General features: G+C 44.3%; 1 protein-coding gene across 1 annotated transcript in view; it reads left to right on the forward strand.

Moving 5' to 3' along the window:
- The window catches only part of LOC134337858 (ATP-dependent RNA helicase DDX19A-like), a 60,346-nt gene that overhangs the window by 8,253 nt on the left and 29,670 nt on the right, over positions 1-22,423 (forward strand). Inside the window, exons 3-6 of the mRNA XM_063033170.1 lie at positions 911-1,009; positions 3,566-3,701; positions 17,434-17,526; positions 18,091-18,193. Of these exons, the coding sequence (XP_062889240.1) occupies positions 911-1,009; positions 3,566-3,701; positions 17,434-17,526; positions 18,091-18,193 (431 nt within the window). The remainder of the gene's footprint in view (positions 1-910; positions 1,010-3,565; positions 3,702-17,433; positions 17,527-18,090; positions 18,194-22,423) is intronic.

A 22,423-nucleotide genomic window follows, 5' to 3' on the forward strand; every position in this document is an offset into this window, starting at 1 on the left:
AGAGGTTCAGTAGCCCAGTGGTTGAGGGTTAATAACTTTTCCTGAACCTGGTGACGTGGAACTTGTACCTCAAGTCCCAGACCACCGGGTTCAGGAAAAGTTATTACCCTTTCTGATGGTAAGAGAGAGGGTTCAAAAAGTTCACGAAAATGATTCCAGGATTAAATGGCTTGTCATATGAAGAGCATTTGATAGCTCTGGGCCTGTATTCGTTAGAATTCAGAAAAATGAGGGGTGACCTAATTGAAACCTGTCAAATGATGAAAGGCCTTGATAGAGTGGATGTGGAGAGGATGTTTCCTATAGTGGGAGAGTCTAAGACCAGAGGACACAGCCTCAGAAGAGAAGGACATCTTTTTAGAATGGAGATGAGGAATTTCTTTAGCCAGAGGGAGGTGAATCTGTGGAAATTCTTGCCACAGGCAGCTGGGCAGGCCAACTCTTCATGTATATTTAAGGCAGACGTTGATAGATTCTTGATTGGTCGGGGCATGAAGGGATATGGGGAGAAGGCAGGAGACTGGGGCTGAGTGGGAAATTGGATCAGCCATGATGAAATGGTAGAGCAGACTCGATAGGCCAAATGGCCTAATTCTGCTCCTGTATCTTTTGGTCTTGTACCAATTTTCCTCAAGCTCTGAGTGAAATGTAGCCGCAGGCATGTCTTCTTTGTGATTGTATCAGTGTGTTGGGCTCAGGGTAGATCCCCTCAGATGTCGACGTCCAGGAACTGCTCACCCTTTCCACTGCTGATCCACGCTGCCTTGTGCTTTACCAACTTCCTCCTCTTGTCCTCAATCAATACACTAAGATTGTCAGAATACGATGGAACCAGCCATGCACAATAATTGAATTATGTTTGTGTTCTGGGAAGGTTTTGCCTTCATTTCATTCAATGATTCTATTTCAGTCGTCATAAAGCAAGATCGTTCGGATAAAGTGGACAAAGCCAGTAAACCAGACAAGGGTGGTGATAGTGAGAACGCCAAGCCAGATGAAGATGACAGAGGTATTTTAAACCTGCAAATTTTACATTTTATACTAATCCAAGTACACTTAAACCAAATGTTCTGATAGGTGAGTGCAAAGAGATGCATGCTGTTTGGTTTTTATTTGCCGCATTGTGATTTATCTTGCTCATCGTCCAGGCCAACCTCCAGCATTTAGTACAGCCTTGTGCAGCAGTCTTGGGCACTTTATTATATAGCTGCGACAGTCAAGACTTTTGCACAGTACTGTATTTGTCAATGTGGAGTGGGGAGCGAATTTGTCAATCTGACAGGAACAAAGGATGTTAGGAATGCGAGGATGGAACACTGCTGGAGGGGTGTGGGGCATGTGGCGGAGAAGGAGTGCCAGGGACGGGTGGTGCCTGTATAGACACATCCAGCCCTGACACACCAGGCAAAGTCATTTGATTCCAAATAATTACAATTAACAATAAGTACTCCTGCTTGAGTACTGTTGGGGGGGGGGGGATGGCCTACCTCGGGGAAGCAACAGTGGCTGTGCCCTGGCACAAAGTCTGGCCCTGTGGCTCAGAAGGGTAGGGAAAGGAAGAAGGCAGCAGTGACAGGGGACTCTATAGTCAGCGGGTCAGACAGGCGATTCTGTGGATGCAGGAAAGAAACACGGATGGTAGTTTGCCTCCCAGGTGCCAGGGTTCGGGAAGTTTTCTGATCACATCCACGATATCCTGAAGTGGGAAGGTGAACAACCAGAGGTCCTGGTATGTATTGATATGCAGAGAGTGGTGAGTGTGTGGAATGGGCTGCCGACGAAGGTGGTGGAGGCAGATACGATAGGGTCTTTTAAGAGACTCCTGCGTAGGTACATGGAGCTTAGAAAAGTAGAGGGCTATGGGTAACACTAGGTAATTTCTAAAGTAAGTACGTGTTCAGCACTGCATTGTGGGCCGAAGGGGCTGTATTGTGCTGTAGGTTTTCTATGTTTCTAATTGGTTTATTGATCATTACTGAATGTCTCTCTGGTGCTTCTTGTTCCCTCCCCTCTCCCTTCCCATTTTCCCAATCACAATTCCCCTCTCCCTGCCCCCTTCCCACTCTCAGTCCACTGTAGAGACCCATATCAGGATCAGATTCATCAGCATTCACATACGTCACAAATTTTTTTTTTTTTTGCGACAGCAGTACAGTGCAATATATAGAATTACTATAGTACTGTGCAAAAGTGTTATATATGTGCCTAAGACTTTTGCACCAGTGATCAGAAGAACTTCATAAGCCTATCACCCCTGCTGGGGCATAGGCCACTGACAGCAGCTCACGACAGTCCTCTGTCCTGGGCCAGTCTTTCACGTTGTCTCCAGGTATAGCCCATCTTCTTGGTGTATCCTTCCTCTCCCAGGGATGAGGTCTTTGGAGCTTCTGTTGGCATTTCTGTAGCTGTGGGTTTTTATGTGATGGGGGTTGCTGGCCCATGTGCAACCCTCCTCCTCTCACAGCCAGACTTGTGGCCATCACCATTGAGGTTGAGTACAGGGCTACTGTAGGAAACTTTGTCACATGGTGTGAGCAGAATTATCTGCAGCTTAATGTGAAAAAGACTAAGGAGCTGGTGGTAGACCTGAGGAGAACTAAGGTACAGGGGGTCAGTGTGGACATGGTGGAGGATTACAAATACCTGGGGATACGAATTGACAATAAACTGGACTGGTCAAAGAACACTGAGGCTGTCTACAAGAAGGGTCAGAGCCATCTCTATTTCCTGAGGAGACTGAGGTCCTTTACCATCTGCCGGACGATGCTGAGGATGTTCTACGTGTCTGTGGTGGCCAGTGCTATCATGTTTGCTGTTGTGTGCTGGGGCAGTAGGCTGAGGGTAGCAGACACCAACAGAATCAACAAACTCATTTGTAAGGCCAGTGATGTTGTGGGGATGGAACTGGACTCTCTCACGACGGTGTCTGAAAAGAGGATGCTGTCTAAGTTGCATGCCATCTTGGTCAATGTCTCCCATCCACTACATAATGTACTGGGTGGGCACAGGAGTACATTCAGCCAGAGACTCATTCCACCGAGATGCAGCACGGAGCGTCACAGGAAGTCATTCCTGCCTGTGGCCATCAAACTTTACAACTCCTCCCTTGGAGGGTCAGACACCCTGAGCCAATAGGCTGGTCCTGGACTTATTTCATAATTTACTGGCATAATTTACATATTACTATTTAATTATTTATGGTTCTATTACTATTTATTATTTATGGTGCAACTGTAACGAAAACCAATTTCCCCCTGGGATCAATAAAGTATGACTATGACTAGTGATAGGTAGATTGGGTTTCAAAGCTGTTTGTAAGAAATGTGTGTGTTCTCCCCGTGGTCAGATGGGTTTTCTCTGGGTGCTCCAGTATCCTTCCATGTTCCAAAGTGTTGACAAGTTGTGTTGGTCATTGACGCAGACGATGCATTTCACTCTATGTTTTGATGTACATTTGATAAATAAAGCTAATCTTCAATTTTTTTAGCATTTCTTTTGAAGGGAGTATTATTGCAGTAGTACTCTGTTTCCTATCTGGTGACCATTTTAACTCCTGCTTTTACAGAGGACAAGGCTGCCCAGTCCTTGTTGAATAAACTCATTCGTAGTAACTTGGTTCAGTCGTCACACCAGGTGGAAGTGCTGCAGAGAGACCCAAATTCGCCACTCTACTCAGTGAAGTCGTTTGAAGAGCTCCATTTGTAAGTTTTACCTCTAGGTTACTGTTCCTGTCATTGCCGTCAGTGAGATAAAGTATATATTTGATTGAGCTTTGTGTAGCAAAACAGCTGCTTATTGTGCCTCCTCTGGTGCTTGCTGAGATGGTTTGTTTTTTCACCACACTGATTTAAATTCAACAAAATTTATTCAATATTCGTGATAGTTCATAGTCATTTTTCAGTACGTAAGTGTAAAGGAGAATGAAAAGATTGTTACTCCGGATCTGATGCAGCATAAAAAAAGTACAATAAATGCAGTACTGCGCAAACATCTTAGGCACATGTATATAGCTAGTGTGTCTCAAACTTTTACACAGTATTGTGCTTATCAATGTGGAGCAGAGTGCAGGTTTGTAAATCTGGCGGGAGCAAAGGATGCCAGGAATGGTGAGGGTGGAGCATTGTGGGAGGGTTGTGGGGCAGGTGGAAGAGCAGGAGTGCCAGGGGCAGGGGTGGTGTGGGTGCAGACGCACACAGCTCTGGGACACCAGGCAAGGTTATTTGATTCCAAACAGTTGGTTATTGATCATTACAGAATGTCTCTCTGATGCTTCCCACTCCCTCCCCTCTCCCTACCCTTTCCCAACCATGATTCCCCTCTCCCTGCCCCTTCCCACTCTCAATCCACAATAGAGACCCATATCAGAATCAGGTTAATCATCACTCACATGTCATGAAATTAGTTTACAGTGCAATACATAATTACTGCAGTACTGTATAAATGTCTTAGACACCCTAGCTATATATATGTGCGTATGACTTTTGCACAGTACTGTATAAACAAAAACAATCCTAAAAAAACAATGTACAAGTAACTGCTGTGTTTATGTTCATGGTCTTCTGTTGCTGTAGCCCAACCACTTCAAAGTTCGACATGTTCTGGGTTCAGAGATGCTCTTCTGCACACCACTGCTGTAACACGTGGTCATTTGACTTACTGTCAACTTCCTGTAAACTGGAACCGGTCTCCCCATTCTCCTCCGACCTCTCTCATTAACAAGCCATTTTTCCTGCCGATCTGCCACTCACTGGATGTTTCATTTTGTTTTTCGCACCATTTTCTGTAAACTCTTGAGAATTATGCATGATAGCTAAGAGACAAGCTTTACATGTTGTTCCGGCTAGTGATACCCACATCACATAAATTAATTTAAAATAAGATTTTGCCACAGCTCTGGGAATATTAGAGTGCAGAAACTATCGAAGTTGTAGACATGAACTTCAGGGCACAGTTTTAAGGTGCTTGAAAGTAGGTACAGGTGAGATAGCAGGGGTAAATTTTTTTACCTAGAGAGGTGACTGTGTGGAGTGGGCTGCTGGCAACAGTGGTAGAGGCAGATACGATAGGGTTGTTTAAGAGACTCCTGGCTAGGTATATGGAGCTTGGAAAAATAGAGGGCTATGGGTAACTCTAGGTAATTTCTAAAATAAATTCATGTTCGGCTCAGCATTGTGGGCCGAAGGGCCTGTATTCTTCTGTAGGTTTTCTATGTTTGTATGTTTCTAAAATCCCAGGAGATCAGCAGTTCCTGAGATACTCAAACCACCCCATCTCGTGCCAACAATCATTCCACTGTCAAAGTCACTTAGATCCCATTGCTTCTCTATTCTGATGTTTGGTCTGAACAATAACTGAACGTCTTGACTATGACTGTATGCTTTTATGCTTTCCAGGTTTTTGTGCCTGGTACTTCTGGGTGAGATTATTGATCTCTGGTTGACTTTAGTCCCAGAGTCCCACACTTTGTCACATTTAATCTACAGCTAAAAAGAACACGCGCTTAAACAATTAAACTTGTCAGCAGAATTCCAGATGGTGACAAGGAGGTAGACAGGAGATATACAGGAGCTGGTGAGTGATGTTGCCATACAGCCTTGCCCTCAATGTTTGTAAGACCAAATAATTGATTGAGGATTTCAGGAAATGGAGGTCAAGGGAAGACACACCTTTCCTTATCAAGGTGTCAGCAGTGGAAAGGGTGAGCAGTTTCAAGTTCCTAGTGTCAACATTTTTGAAGAACTGTCTTGGGGCCAACATATTGATGCAATTATGAAGAGGGCATGCTATATTTCATTAGGAGTTTGAGGAGATTTGGTATGTCATCAAAGAACCCAGCAAATGTCTACAGCTGTACCATGGAGAGCATTCTAACTGGTTGCATCACCATCTGGTGATCCACTCCACAGAATCAGAAAAGGCTGCAGAGGGTTGTAAACTCAGCCAGCTCCATCATGGGCATTAGCCTCCCCAGCATCGAGGACATCTTCAAAAGGCAACATTATCAGGGGTCCACTTCACCCAGGATATGCCCTCTTCTCATTTCTACCATCAAGGAGGAAGTACAGAAGCTTGAAGACCCACACTCAAATTTTTTTGAACAGCTTCTTCCCCTCCGCCATCAGATTTCTGAATGTGAAGTAAACCCATGAACATTAGTATTTTTTCTCTTTTTGTATTGCTTGTGTAATGTTTTCATTATTGTAATTTATTGCACTTTATTTTATGCACTGCACTGTACTAATGCACAAACGAATTTCGTGACATACGGCAGTGATAAAGCTGATTCTGATGTCACTGAAGATGCTTTCATCAGCTATTCATACTGAAAGGTGCAATCTGTGAGAGCTGTGCAACTCTGATGGGATGGTCATGCAAACCAGTACACTTTGCTCCTCAAACCATAAAAGCACAGTCATCTTGCAAAACAACTTGGATGGTTCCAAGTGAACGCAGCAGGCCAGGCACGAAGGGTCTTGGCCTGAAACGTCGACTGTACCTCTTCCTATAGATGCTGCCTGGCCTGCTGCGTTCACTAGCAATTTTTATGTCTGTTGCTTGAAATTCCAGCATCTGCAGATTTCCTCATCTTTGGATGGTTCCAAATTGTTACAAAAGCATTTAAACCTGTAAACTAGTTATTGGTTAGTATGACCCAGTTAGAAGTACAGCTCTGCTGGATATGACATGTGCAGGGAATGAGGCCTCCACTGGTTGGCCATGGTTATTGCATCCCAGCTGTCTGTATGCAAGCCAGGGCAGTACGATATGGAGAGCAAGCTGCTGCCCAAGAAGCAGGCTCCTCCCCTCTGTGCAGCTGTTGAATCCAAAGGAATGCAGAGACCAATGCAGTAAGGCACCAGCAGCAGCTCATACGTTTACAGTCAGTATTGAACTCTGTAGGGACTCCAGCTCCCGATCTTTCCTCAGGATTTACTTTGGGAGCCTTCCCCATGAGTGATTATAGCCGCAAGGCAACGGAAATTTGAGATCAGCGTTTTCCTTCTAGATGAGCTGCCAACCACAGCTGACAAGACCCATCTGCCTGAAGTGACTGATTTTAAAGTGCCAGTAACCCACCTTTGCCCATTCCCCTGTCAGTAGAAACAGTTCTGCCAAGCTTAGAAGCTAAACCACAAGTAAAGGCCAGGTTTTCAGAGGTTATTTAAGATGGATGCTATAGGGAGCATTTGATCTGTAGAGGGAGCTTATCCCCACTGTAGGGAAGGGAAAGAGCAGCAGATTAAAGTTGGGAGGAGGGTGGAATCTGATGTTGAAGTTGATTGTGGACTTCAGGAAGGTGTAGCTGGCCCCTCCCTACTGCACGTCAACAGCTTCTCCTTGGAGAGAGTCAGGAACACTAAATTTCTTGGATTACACATCACAGGTGATCTCACCTGGTCCCTCTATACCACCTCTGTGGTCAAGAAAGCACAGCAGTTCCTCCACTTTCTGAGGAGATTGAGGTGGGGGGGAACTCCCCACCCCCATTCTTAGCACATTCTTCTGGAGTACCATCAAGAGCATCCTAAACTCTTTGGTATGGGAATTGCAAGGCACTGGAACACAAGACCCTGCACTCAACTGTGAGGCCTGCGGAGCGAATCATCTGGGGTCCTTCCCCTCCCCCCACCACCCTCCCCACTGCACCATTCAGGGCATACTCCAGAAGGGCTGTGTTCACGGAGCGCTCCACATCTCTAGGACCCTTTCGATCTGTCATGCAATCTCTTTGACCTACAACTGTCAGGCAGAAGGAACACAGGATACAAACAAGGTCTGTTAGGCTGGATAACAGCTTCTTCCCCAAGGCTAGGAGACATCTGAACACCCTGCTACCACCCATACACATTCTATATGACAGTGCCAGTACCGTTATTGTGTTGTATATTTAATTAAATGTCGTATAGTATATGCTCTCTGTAAACTTATAAATCTGCAGAATATATTTTATTATCTGTTGTTATTATTGTGTATGTGATATATATGTACTGTGTTTTACACCTTGGTCCTTGAGGAAGGTTGTTTCATTTACCTGTATACATGCATGCAGTTGAGTGACAATGAACTTGAAATGAGAAGCAGGTAGATCACAGCTCTGTAGAATATGTCCTTTAGAATGAAACCTTTAGTTAACAGTGAACTGTACAGTGTATCATTAAGTCCATTGTTTTCCCTCCAAAATCTTTGAAATTGTTGCCTTCCAAATCTATAGCCAGGTTAACTGGAACTTCTCATTTGAGCTCATCCAGTCAGATATCCAAAAACATGGAGCCAACTCTTACTGAAGTTACTAACAATGTCTTTTGTGAAATTTGACCTCATTCCCTGTCTATATGCAGATAGAGACCAAATGATCCTTATCCCAGTGTTACCTCAGGAATCTCTGTAGATATAGTCATGTCCCTTCTCTGAATATACTAACAGTATACAGCTCGAACTCAGTTCCATCCCCTCTTGAACCCTGTCTAAAGTTTCAGGCTGCTTGTTTTATACTTTTATTTATTTTTATTATCGTTATTATTCAGAGATACAGCATTGTAACAGTAATATAACGGTTAGCGTAACACTATTACAGAGCCAGTAACCTCAATTCAGTTCTGCCACTGTCTGTAAAGACTTTGTATTTTCTCCCCATGACCATGTGGATTTCCTCCCAGTGCTGTGGTTTCCTTCCACACCCAGTAACCCCCGATTTCACCCCAACCTAATCACAGGACAATTTGCAATGACCAATTAACTTACTGATCAGTATGTCTTGGACTTTGGGAGGGAACCGGAGAACACCCACGCAGTTGCGGGAAGGTGGTACAGACTCATTACAGGTGATGTCGGAATTGATCTTTACACTCTGCCCCGAGCAGTAATAGTGTTACGTTAACCGCCGTGCTTCCATGGCGCCTTAGACCAAGTCCATCAGTTTCACTTGCCAGCATAGACTCTGCCTCTTAGCTATATATCCAATGGGGCATCTCCTGGACTTTATAGCATCAGTATCACATTGGCCAATATCCAACAAGTATCCTGCCTCGCTTCAGCTTCATGGGCTTTAAAAATCCTTTCTCCCCCTTTACAGGGGACATGAGAGAACTGGCAGAGGGTTTCAGTGCAAAACCAAACACAGCCACACTTAAACCAGGATTCCCAACCTTTTTTACGCCCTGGACCCAATACCATTAAGCAAGGGGTCCGTGGAACCCAGGTTGGGAGACCCTAATTTAATCTAATCCTTTAAGTGTAATTAACACCATACTATTTACTCTCCAAACACCATAGTATTACTCTCCAACAGAACGGTAACGCTGCTGTTAGCGCAATGTTTTACATCACCAATAATTCCCGCTGTTTGTACATTGTCCCCGTGACCACATGGTGTTTTGGTTTCCTCCCATGTTTCAGAAATGTACAGGTTAGGGTTAGCAAGTTGTTGACATGCTATGGAAACACGGAGTCACTTGCGGGCTGCTCCCAGCACATCCTCGGACTGTGTTGGTCGTTGACGCAAAGAATGCATTTTCACTGTATGTTTTGCTGTTTCAATGTACATGTGGCGAATAAAGCTAATCTCTCTTTTCTTTAACCGTATTTGATCTGTTATTAATCTGGCTCTGTTTTCAAAGTATTACTCATCATTGCCTCATTCCTGAATCAGAACATTTCTTACATTTGTCTTCTCACCTTTAACGTAACAGCAGACAGGCAGGCTCAACAATGAGTATTCAAAACTGCCCATTGCATGACTGGCAGCAGTCTACCCACCATCAAAGACATAAACAGTCTTGAGTGAGTCATCACTGTTGTGACTATTTTGAAATATTTCAGTTACATGATCATTGGGCTAGGGCATTTCTGTTGACCATCATTTCTCTCCTGGGTGTGATAACGGTCTACTTGTATTTCCTTCATTCCATACGCCAGGAAATTTGTTTTGTGGCAGCAGTACAGTGTAAGACATAAAAGAGTTTGTTTAATGAAATTGTTCAATGTCATTTCCTGTACATAACTGTAAAGGAGAACAAATGAGTTGTTACTCCGATCTGATACAGCACAAAAAAAACACAGTAAGGTATACAACACAATAATAATTACCGCAGTTTACATACCACCAGCGGCCGTTTATAAGTAAACATTCACAAAACTGCACGATATTGTCTGTAAACAAGAAACAGCTCAGCCCGACACATTTTAAATTTTAGTTGGTGACTTTAACCAGGCCTGTTTAAGAAAACTCTGCCCAATTATCACCAGCAGGTAACCTTTTGCACCAGAGGTCCCAACACACTGGACCACTGCTGCACTGCAGTAAGTAATGCCTTTCGTCCCTTCCTGAGACCGGATTTTGGCAAGTCGGTTCATTTGGCTGTACACCTGCTGCCTGCATACAGACAGAGCCTGAAGAACAAGACTTCAGAGAGGTGGTCACGGGAGCCAGAGGAACGGTTACAGGATTGCCTTGAGTCAGTGCACTGGGCTGTTTTTAGGAACTCATCTGAGGATCTGAATGACTACACCAGGGTCGTTACAGACTATTAAGATAGCTGTGGATGAGTGTGTCCCCATGAAATTGTTCAGGGATTTCCCCAATCACAAGCTCTGGATGAACAATGAGATCTGGAAACTGCTGAGAACCAGATCAGAGATATTCAAGTCTGGAGATCAAGAATGCTCAAGAGGTGCAGGTATGATCTCTGGAAAGCCATCTCACTGGCGAAGTGGGGGTTCTGGATTAGACTGGAATCAATGAGGGACACTCGACAGCTGTGGCGGGGTTTGAATGCCATAACCTACAAAAGTTAAATCTAGCGACGTAGGGGACAGCAGAGTTTCGCTTCCAGGTGAGCTCAATGCCTTCTATACTCGCTTTGATCACCAGAACAGGGTGGAACCGTAGCGCACCCCCATGTGCTGACCAACTGGCTGGTGTATTCACAGATATCTTTAATTTCTCACTCTGACAGTGTGTGGTACCCACCTGCTTCAAGCAGGCTGCAGTCGTACTGGTGCCCAGGGAGAGCATGGTGACCTGTCTAAATGATTGTTGCCTTTGGCACCTGCATCCACAGTGATTAAGTGTTTTGAAAGGTTGGTGTTGAAGCATATCAGCTCCTGTCTGAGTGGCAACTTGGATTCGCTCCAGTCGCTTATCAAAGCAACAGGTCTATAGTAGATAACAGGAATTCTGCAGATGCTGGAAATTCAAGCAACACACATCAAAGTTGCTGGTGAACGCAGCAGGCCAGGCAGCATTTGTAGGAAGAGGTGCAGTCGACGTTTCAGGCCGAGACCCTTCGTCAGGACTAACTGAAGGAAGAGTGAGTAAGGGATTTGAAAGTTGGAGGGGGAGGGGGAGATCCAAAATGATAGGAGAAGACAGGAGGGGGAGGGATGGAGCCAAGAGCTGGACAGGTGATAGGCAAAAGGGATACGAGAGGATCATGGGACAGGAGGTCCAGGAAGAAAGACAAGGAGGGGGGGGCGCCCAGAGGATGGGCAAGAGGTAGACTGGGAGACCGCTTTGCTGAACATCTATGCTCTGTCTGCCAGAGAAAGCAGGATCTCCCGGTGGCCACACATTTTTTCCACATCCCATTCCCATTCTGACATGTCTATCCACGGCCTCCTCTACTGTAAAGATGAAGCCACACTCAGGTTGGAGGAACAACACCTTATATTCCGTCTGGGTAGCCTCCAACCTGATGGCATGAACATCGACTTCTCTAACTTCCGCTAAGGCCCCACCTCCCCCTCGTACCCCATCTGTTACTTATTTTTATGCACACATTCTTTCTCTCACTCTCCTTTTTCTCCCTCTGTCCCTCTGAATATACCTCTTGCCCATCCATTGGGTCCCCCCCCCCCCCACCGTCTTTCTTCCCGGACCTCCTGTCCCATGATCCTCTCGTATCCCTTTTGCCTATCACCTGTCCAGCTCTTGGCTCCATCCCTCCCCCCTCCTGTCTTCTCCTATCATTTTGGATCTCCCCCTCCTCCTCCAACTTTCAAATCCCTTACTCACTCTTCCTTCAGTTAGTCCTGACGAAGGGTCTCGGCCTGAAACGTCGACTGCACCTCTTCCTACAGATGCTGCCTGGCCTGCTGCGTTCACCAGCAACTTTGATGTGTGTTGGTCTATAGTAGATGCCGTCTTGTTGTTTTCTCACAACCCTGGAACATCTGAACAGCAATGATGCATATATTAGGATGCTCCATCAATTACAGCTCGGCGTTTAACACCATCAACCCCTCAAAACTAATCAGTAAACTTCAAGACCTAGGCCTCAAAACCCCCTTGTGCAGTTGGATTCTGTATTTCGTCACTTGTAGACCACAGTCAGTTTGGATCGGTAAAAACATCTTCTCCACAATCCTCATCAGTACGGGAGCACCGCAGCGATGTGTACTTAGCCCCCTGCTCTACTCACTTTACACCTATGGCAATGTGGCTCAGTACAGCTCTCACACCATCTACAAGTTTGCTGATGACACCACTGTTGTGGGCTGTATCAAATGGGATGATGAATCAGCACACAGGAGGGAGATTGAAAATTTGGCTGAGTAGTGTCATAACAACAACCTCTTATTCAACGTCAATAAAACCAAGGAATTGATCGTAGACTTCAGGAGACAGAAACCAGAGGTCCACAAGCCAGTAATCATCAGAGGTGGAGAGGGTCAGTAACTTTAAATTCCTGGTGTCACTATCTCAGAGGACCTGTCCTGGACCCATCATATAAATATAACTATGAAGAAAGCACAACAGTGCATCTACTTGCTTGGAAGTCTGCAGTGATTAGGCATGAAATCAAAAACCTTGGAAAGCTTCCCTCAATGTGTGGTGGAAAGTGTGCTGACTGGCTGCATTACAGCCTGGTATAGGAACACCAATGCCTTTGGGTGGATAATCCTACAAAAGGTAGCGGTTATGGCCCTGTATATCATGGGTAAAACCCTCTCAACCATTGAGCACATCTACATAAAATGTTGCCAAAGAAAAGCAGCATCCATCATCAAAGATCCTCACCACCCAGGCCATGCTCTTTTCTCACTGGTGCAAGAAGGTACAAGATCCTCAGGACTCTTAACACCAGGCTCAAGAACAGTTACTACCCCTCAACCATCAGGCTCTTGAACAAAAGAGGATAACTGCACTCATTTAAGGACTCTTTTGTTATTTCATGCTTGTTATTTATTGCTATTTATTCATATCTGCATTTGCACCGTTTACTGTCCTTTGATCCTGTTTACAGTTACTGTTCTATAGATTTGCTAAGTATGCCCACAGAAGAAGAATCTCAAAGTTGTATCTGGTGACATGTATGTGCTCTGATAAATTTTACTTTGAACTTTGGAAAAAATCAATAAATATAAATAGTTAAGATAGTTTATATACATTGATTATACAGTACTGTGCAAAAGTGCATATATCTATTGCTTTTGTACAGTACTGTGGTAATTTTATGTATTGCACTGTACTGCTGCTGCAATAAAAACAAATTTCCTGACACATGTGAGTGATGATAAGCCTGATTCTGATATGGGTCTCTATTGTGGACTGAGAGTGGGAAGGGAACAGGGAGAGGGGAATCATGGTTGGGAAAAGGGGGAGGGAGAGGGGAGCACCAGAGAGACATTCTGTAATTATTTGGAAACAAATTGCTTTGCCTGGTGTTTCAGGGTTGGGTGTGTCTGCACTCGCGCCAACCCCAGCCCTTGGCAACCCTCACTCGGTGTTCCCAACATCCTTCGCTCCTGCCGGATTTTAAAGCTCACTGTTTGCTCCGCGTTGACAAATATAGTACTGTGCAAAAGTCTTAGGCAGTCTAGCTATATACAATGCCTATAAAAAGTATTCACCACCCCCCCCCCAGAAGTTTTCATGTTTTATTGTTTGACAACATTGAATCACAGTGAATTTAATTTGGCTTTTTTGACTCTGATCAACAAAAAAGGACTCTTTCGTGTCAAAATGAAAACAGATCTCTACAAAGTGATCTAAATTGATTACAAATATGAAACACAAAATAATCGATTGCATAAGCATTCACCCCTTTTAATATGACTCACCAAATAATCACTGGTGCAGCCAGTTGGTTTTAGAAGTCACATAATTAGTTAAATGGAGATCTGGTTTTGGAGACCAGTGTGCAGTCAAGGTGTTTGAATTGATTGTAGTAAAAATATACCTGTTATCTGGAAGGTCCAACTGCTGGAGAGTCAGTATCCTGGCAAAAACTACATCACAAAGACAAAAGAACACACCAGCCAACTCCATGAAAAGACAGTTGAAACACACAAGTCAGGAGATGGATACAAGAAAATTTCCAAGGCACTGAATATCCCTTGGAGTACAGTTAAGTCAATCATCAAAAAATGGAAAGAAAATGGCACAGCTGTAAATCTGCGTAGAGTAGGCAATCCTCAAAAACTGAGTGACCTGCAAGAAGGGGACTAGTGAGGGAGGCCACTAAGAGACCTATAACATCTCTGGAGGAGTTTCAAGCTTCAGTGTCTGAGATGGGAGAGACTGTGCATACTACAGCTGTTGCCCAGGTTCTTCACCAGTCGCAGCTTTATGGGAGAGTGGCAAAGAGAAAGCCACTGTTGAAAAAAACTCACATGAAATCTTGGCTAGAGTTTGCCAGAAGGCATGTGGGAGACTGAAGTCAGCTGGAAGAAGGTTCTATGGTCAATCAATCATCAGTCAATCAATAAATAAACACAAATAAAAGGTGAAGAGCCATGAGAAAGCTCTTAATTAAATTAGGTGGCTCCGACATTTAACTCGACACGGCGTAGTTATTCTGTAATAATCTCTCAGAGTAGGTTTATAATTGGCAAATTAATTTCAGCGTGGTGAGACATTGCGTTTTTGCCACAGAAGGAACTTTGAAAGTGCTTTCACATTTTTTAGGAAAGCTGTCTTGTGTGATATTTTGAATAATAAACCAGCGTGCACACTTGAAAGTCAACCTAATTAAATCTGCAGTTAGAAATAAATTACAAAATTGTCTGTGCGCTGTAAAGTTCAGCTTGCGTTAACAGCGTGGGGATAATCCAGCATGTCTGCCCTGTAGATTGGGAGTGCAGGGAGATGATGCGAGAGTATTTCCACAAAGGAAGGAAAATTGAGTTCAAAGTAATTTTGCTATCAAAGTACGTATACACTCAGTGGCTACATTACTAGGTACACCTGTGCTCCTGCTTGTTATTGAAGTATCTAATCAGTCACTCATTGCATGAAAGCATGCAGACATGGTTAAGAGGTTCAGTTGTTGTTGAGACCAAACGTCAGAATGAGGAAGAAATGTGATTTTAGTGACTTTGACAATGGAATAATTGTTGGTGCCAGATGGTGTGGTTTGAGTATCTGAGAAACTGCTGATCTGGGATTTTCCTACACAGCAGTCTCTAGAGTTTACAGTGCTAAATTCACTGAGTGAAAGTTCTGTGGATGAAAACGCTTTGTTAATGAGAGAGGTTGGAGGAGAATGGTTCCAGCTGACATGAAGGCAACATGTTAAAACAGTGGTGTGTAGAAGAGCAACTCTGAATGCACAACATGTCAGACCTTGAAGTGTGTGGGCTACAGCAGCAGCAGAACATGAATATGCACTCGGTGTCCATTATTAGATAGAGAATGTAGCTAATAAAGTTGCCATTGAGTGTACGTCCATATACAACTTGAGATTCTTTTTCTAGCAAGCATTTGCAGGCACCAGGAATAGCAGCCAGTTTAATTAAAAGAGAAAGTGAGTAATAGAAAAGTTTTTGTGAACATGTTTTAGGGCTGACTAGAATATAGAAGCAAGGATGTAATGCTGAGGCTTTATCAGGTATTGGTCAGACCATATGGGGGTATTGTGAGCAGCTTTGAGCCACAGCAATATGCTGGCATTTTGAGAGGATTCAGAGGAGGTTCAGGAGAGTGATCTGGAAGTGAAAGGGTTAATGTACGAGGAGCATTTGATGGCTCTGAGCCTGTACTCGCAGGAGTTTGGAAGAACAGAGCAGATCTCATTGAAACCTGTTGAATATTGAAGGGCCTTAATAGAGTGGATGTGGACCAACTGTTTCTTATAGTGGCTGACCTAGGACCAGAGGGCACAGCCTCAGAATTGAGGGATGCCCATCTAGAACAGAGATGAGGAGACCCCAGTCAGTCCGGATTGGAAGCAGCATCTCCAACACCATCATGCTGAGCATGGGGGCCCCCCAGGGCTGTGTGCTCAGTCCCCACGACTGTGCTGCAACACACAGCTCGAACCACATGATCAAGTTCGCCGATGACACGACCATGGTGGGTTTCATCAGCAAGAACGATGAGTCATGAGTCAACATACAGAGAGGAGGTGCAGCGGCTAACGGACTGGTGCAGAGCCAACAACCTGTCTCTGAATGTGAACAAAACAAAAGAGATGGTTGTTGACTTCAGGAGCACACGGAGCGACCACTCTCCGCTGAACATCGACGACTCCTCCACTGAGATCGTTAAGAGCACCAAATTTCTTGGTGTTCACCTGGCGGAGAATCTCACCTGACCCTCAACACCAGCTCCATAGCAAAGAAAGCCCAGCAGTGTCTCTACTTTGCGAAGGCTGAGAAAAGTCCATCTCCCATCCCCATCCTCACCACATTATACAGAGGTTGTATTGAGGGCATCCTGAGCAGCTACATCACTGCCTGGTTCGGAAATTGCATCATCTCGGATCGCAAGATCCTGCAGCAGATAGTGAGGTCAGCTGAGAAGATCATTAGGATCTCTCTTCCCGCCATTCCAAACATTTACACCACATGTTGCATCCGTAAAGCAAACAGCATTATGAAGGACCCCACGCACCCCTCATACAAACTCTTCTCCCTCCTGCCATCTGGCAAAAGGCACCGAAGTATTCAGGCTCTCACAACAAGACTATGTAACAGTTTTTCTTCCCCCAAGCCATCGGACTCCTCAATGCCCAGCGCCTGGACTGACACCATCCTACTGCCCTCTACTGTGCATGTTGTCTTGTTTATTATTTATTGTAATGCCTGCACTGTTTTGTGCACTTTATGCAGTCCTGGGTAGGTCTGTAGTCTAGTGTAGTTTTTGTATTGTTTCATGTAGCACCATGGTCCTGAAAAACGTCTCGTTTTTACTGTGTACTGTACCAGCAGTTATGGTCAAAATGACAAACAAAAGTGACTTGACTTGACTTGACTTGAATTTCTTTAGCCAGTGGATGGTGAATCTGTGCAATTCATTACCACAGATAGCTCTGGAGGCCAAGTCATTGGATATATTTAAAGAATAGGTTGATAGATTATCGATTAGTAAGGGCATCAAAGGTTACAGGGAGAAGGCAGGAGAATGTGGATAATAAGTTAGCCGTGATGGAATGGCCTAATTTTGCTCCTATGTCTTATGGTCTGTTTTTGTTTTCTTTTCTCTCATTATAGGAAGAAGGAACTTCTGCAAGGTGTATATGGAATGGGATTTAACAGACCTTCGAAGATCCAGGAGACAGCATTACCCATGATGCTTGCAGAGCCGTATGTTTATTCCACTAATGTTATTGTGTTATAATGTGCAGCTGATCATTTAAAAGACGTTACTTATTTTACCTGATGTATATAGAACAGTGTAGCACAGGAACAGACCAATTAAATTAGTAATCAAATGGCCAGCTCATCCCTTCTGCTTACACAATGTCCGTATTCTTCCATCTCTCTCACATTCAATGCCTACGTAAACATAGATTAAAAATCTCTAATGTGTCGGACTCTACCACCATCCCAGGCAGTGCATTTCAGGCACTCACCACACTCTGTTTAAAAAAAACGCCCCTTTCATCTCCTTTGAAATTACTTCTCTCACTTTAAATGCATGACCTCTGGTATTAGGCATTTCAACCCTGGGAAAACGATACTCTGTCTAGTCTGTCTATGTCTCTCAAAATCTTATAAATGTCTATTAGATCTCCACTCAGTCTCCGCCGCTCCAGAGAAAACAACCCAAGTTTGTCCAACCTCTCGTTATCGCACATGCCCTCTAATCCAGGCAACCTCCTGATGTCTTTGTGATGTGACCTCCTTGTGTTCATGTTCTCTCTGCAGCCCACAGAATCTGATTGCGCAGTCCCAGTCGGGTACTGGGAAGACAGCGGCCTTTGTCCTGGCTATGCTCAGTCGCGTGGATCTTACACAAAGGTATCCGCAGGTACGGCAGTACAATATTTGTTCTGTATTAAGCCCATCTCCCCTACTGGGCATAGGCTACCAACATAATGTTTTATTGTGTTACTTATTTAATTGGGTTCTCTTTACCTAGTTTTAGGACTTGCGTGAAGATCTGATCACATCTTAGGTCATACTTACGCAGAACTAGAGTGCATTCTACAGGGTTCACAAACTTTCTAACACCACTGTACCTTACACTTCAGTCATCCACATTTCTTTATGTATGATGGGTAGAAGCTAGTTTTGTTTGCTCTGTTCTCACGGTTTAGCTTTATTTATCACATGTACATCAAAACATTTAGTGAAATGTGTGGATTTGTGTCAAATCAAATCACGGAAGATAGGGCTGGGCAGCCCGCAAGTGTTGCCACACTTCTGGTGCCAGTGTAGTTTGCCCACAATTCACTAACCCTAACCATACATCTTTGTGGGAGGAAACCCGCCCGTCACGGGGAGAACATACAAACTCCTTACAGGCAGTGGCAGGAATCGAACTCAGATCTCACAGCTAGCTGCTGGAAAGCACTGTGCTTACTGCTACACTGCTGTGTCACCTTGTCTGTCCGATTAGTTCCACAGTGGGAAGAGCTGTTATGTTTTCTTCCCACATGGACTGATGCCAATGAGACATAAATGTAAACTGGCACCTAGGCGACCTGTGATTACCAACCCATGGACAGGAGGCAACCGTTTAACTCCTCCTTCCTTTTAGAGCCATAGCCACCACTACTTTATAATTCCCTGTCAGAGTCACCTTTTGTACAGACACATCATTTTATGAATATACAAATAATCTATGCAGATAAGCTATTTTACAGATTTATTTTTAAATTGTTTTTTAATTATTATTGTGTTCTTTTTTGTTTTTTTTGTGCTGCATCAGATATGGAGTAACAATTATTTCATTCTCCATTACACTTGTGCACTGGAAATGACACTAAATTATCTTGAATCTAGTTGTAGACAAACTGCAGGGAATAGGATCTTTGGCCCATCTCATCCATGCTGGTTATGATATTCCTGCTTAACAATCAGACTGTGGTTACTTGGAGCCTTACTTGTAACTATTCTGCACGCATGCAGAACTCGTTGACTTTATTAACTTTGCCTCCAACTTTCACCCTGCCCTCAAGTTTACCTGGTCCATTTCCGACACCTCCCTCCCCTTTCTAGATCTTTCTGTCTCTGTCTCTGGAGACAGCTTATCCACTGATGTCTACTATAAGCCTACTGACTCTCACAGCTATCTGGACTATTCCTCTTCTCACCCTGTCTCTTGCAAAAACGCCATCCCCTTCTCGCAATTCCTCCGTCTCCGCCGCATCTGCTCTCAGGATGAGGCTTTTCATTCTAGGACGAGGGAGATGTCTTCATTTTTTAAAGAAAGGGGCTTCCCTTCCTCCACTATCAACTCTGCTCTTAAACGCATCTCCCCCATTTCACGTACATCTGCTCTCACTCCATCCTCCCACCACCCCACTAGGAATAGGGTTCCCCTGGTCCTCACCTACCACCCCACCAGCCTCCGGGTCCAACATATTATTCTCCGTAACTTCCGCCACCTCCAACGGGATCCCACCACTAAGCATATCTTTCCCTCCCCCCCTCTCTCTGCATTCCGCAGGGATCGCTCCCTACACAACTCCCTTGTCCATTCGTCCCCCCCATCCCTCCCCACTGATCTCCCTCCTGGCACTTATCCTTGTAAGCGGAACAAGTGCTACACATGCCCTTACACTTCCTCCCTTACCACCATTCAGGGCCCCAAACAGTCCTTCCAGGTGAGGCATCACTTCACCTGTGAGTCGACTGGGGTGATATACTGCGTCCGGTGCTCCCGATGTGGCCTTTTATATATTGGTGAGACCCGACGCAGACTGGGAGACCGCTTTGCTGAACATCTACGCTCTGTCCGCCAGAGAAAGCAGGATCTCCCAGTGGCCACACATTTTAATTCCACATCCCATTCCCATTCTGACATGTCTATCCACGGCCTCCTCTACTGTAAAGATGAAGCCACACTCAGGTTGGAGGAACAACACCTTATATTCTGTATGGGTAGCCTCCAACCTGATGGCATGAACATTGACTTCTCTAACTTCCGCTAGGCCCCACCTCCCCCTCGTACCCCATCTGTTACTCATTTTTATGCACACATTCTTTCTCTCACTCTCCTTTTTCTCCCTCTGTCCCTCTGAATATACCTCTTGCCCATCCTCTGGGTCACCCCCCCCCCCGTCTTTCTTCCCGGACCTCCTGTCCCATGATCCTCTCGTATCCCCTTCTGCCTATCACCTGTCCAGCTCTCGGCTCCATCCCTCCCCCTCCTGTCTTCTCCTATCATTTTGCATCTCCCCCTCTCCCTCCAGCTTTCAAATCCCTTACTCACTCTTCCTTCAGTTAGTCCTGACGAAGGGTCTCGGCCTGAAACGTCGACTGTACCTCTTCCTATAGATGCTGCCTGGCCTGCTGCGTTCACCAGCAACTTTGATGTGTGTTGCTTGAATTTCCAGCATCTGCAGAATTCCTGTTGTTTGTAACTATTCTTATCTGTTCTTGTCCTGATGAAGGGGTCTTGGCCTGAAACGTCAACTGTTTATTCCTCTTCACAGATGCTGCCTGACCTGCTGAGTTTCTCCAGCATTTTGTGTGGATTTCCAGCATCTGATGTTTTGTGTTGAGGCCCTTTACCATGACTCTTACGTTTTGTAATTTCAAAACGTTAAACTAATTGAAAGGATTCCGGGAATACGGGTCTAATTTCGTGTTTACTTTAAGTGAGGCCTGCACGTATCACATGGTAGTGTGATGACATTTGCAATTCAAGTATTTATACTTATAAACCTCAATGAATTACTTAAATGAACAGTGTTTAATCAAACTATATATATGTATGAATGTCTGTGTATGCATGTATGTATACGCGCGCATACACACACACACACACACACACACACAATACTAAGAATACTCAAATACTCTCTCACTGTGGTGTCTGAAAAGAGGATGCTGTCTAAGTTGCATGCCATCTTGGTCAATGTCTCCCATCCACTACATAATGTACTGGGTGGGCACAGGAGTACATTCAGCCAGAGACTCATTCCACCGAGATGCAGCACAGAGCGTCATAGGAAGTTATTCCTGCCTGTGGCCATCAAACTTTACAACTCCTCCCTTGGAGGGTCAGACACCCTGAGCCAATAGACTGGTCCTGGACTTATTTCTTGGCATAATTTACATATTACTATTTAACTATTTATTACTATTTTCTATTACTATTCTATTACTATTTATTATTTATGGTGCAACTGTAACGAAAACCAATTTCCCCCGGGATCAATAAAGTATGACTATATTATTGAAGTATTAAATACACAACCAGTGTATTGCTTGCTATGTTCAGCCGAGCATTATGGGCATACTGTGTTGGCGCTGGAGTGTGTGGTGACACTTGTGGGCTGCCCCCAGCACAGTGTGTTGGTTGTTAATGCAAATGACACATTTCACTACACATGTAACAGATACATTTGAACCTGAATCTGAGCAAACTGCTGTTTGTGGGAGCTTGCTTTACATAAATTTGTTGCCAAGCTCTTTGTTCGACACAATATCCTGACATTGTGAACGGTACTAATCAAATTCAAAACTTTTTCTTTACTATTAATTAGTTTGTTTGGTTTTCCCAGGATTCTGTCTGTTTTATTGTGAGCATTGATAAGCACAAAGTCAAAATAAATTTATTATCCAGGTACTTATATGTCACCTTAAGCAGCCAAGTATAGCCTTGAGTTTACTTTACTTTGCTTGATGGAATGAAGGTGTAGATAATTTTCTAAATGGGGAGCAAATTCACAGTTCAGAGGACAAAGGGACTTGGAAGTTCTCGTGCAGGATTCCCTGAAAGTTAACTTGTAGGTTGAGTCAGAGGTGAGGAAGAAAAATGTAATGTTTGCATTCATTTCCAGAGGACTAAAAAATTAAAGCAAAGATATAGTGCTTTATGAGGTTTTATGAGGCATTGGTCAGATCACATTTGGAGTATTGTGAGCAATTTTGGGCCCCATATCTAAGTCAGGGTGTGCTGGCATTGGGGAGGGTCCAGAGAGGAGAATAATCCCGGGAGTGAAAGGGTTAATGTACAAAGAGCATTTTATGGCTCTGGGCCTGTACTTGCTGGGGATTAGAGGAATGAGGGGGGGATATCATTGAA

The sequence above is a fragment of the Mobula hypostoma genome, chromosome 25 (assembly GCF_963921235.1).
Source record: "Mobula hypostoma chromosome 25, sMobHyp1.1, whole genome shotgun sequence".
Taxonomy (NCBI): domain Eukaryota; kingdom Metazoa; phylum Chordata; class Chondrichthyes; order Myliobatiformes; family Myliobatidae; genus Mobula; species Mobula hypostoma.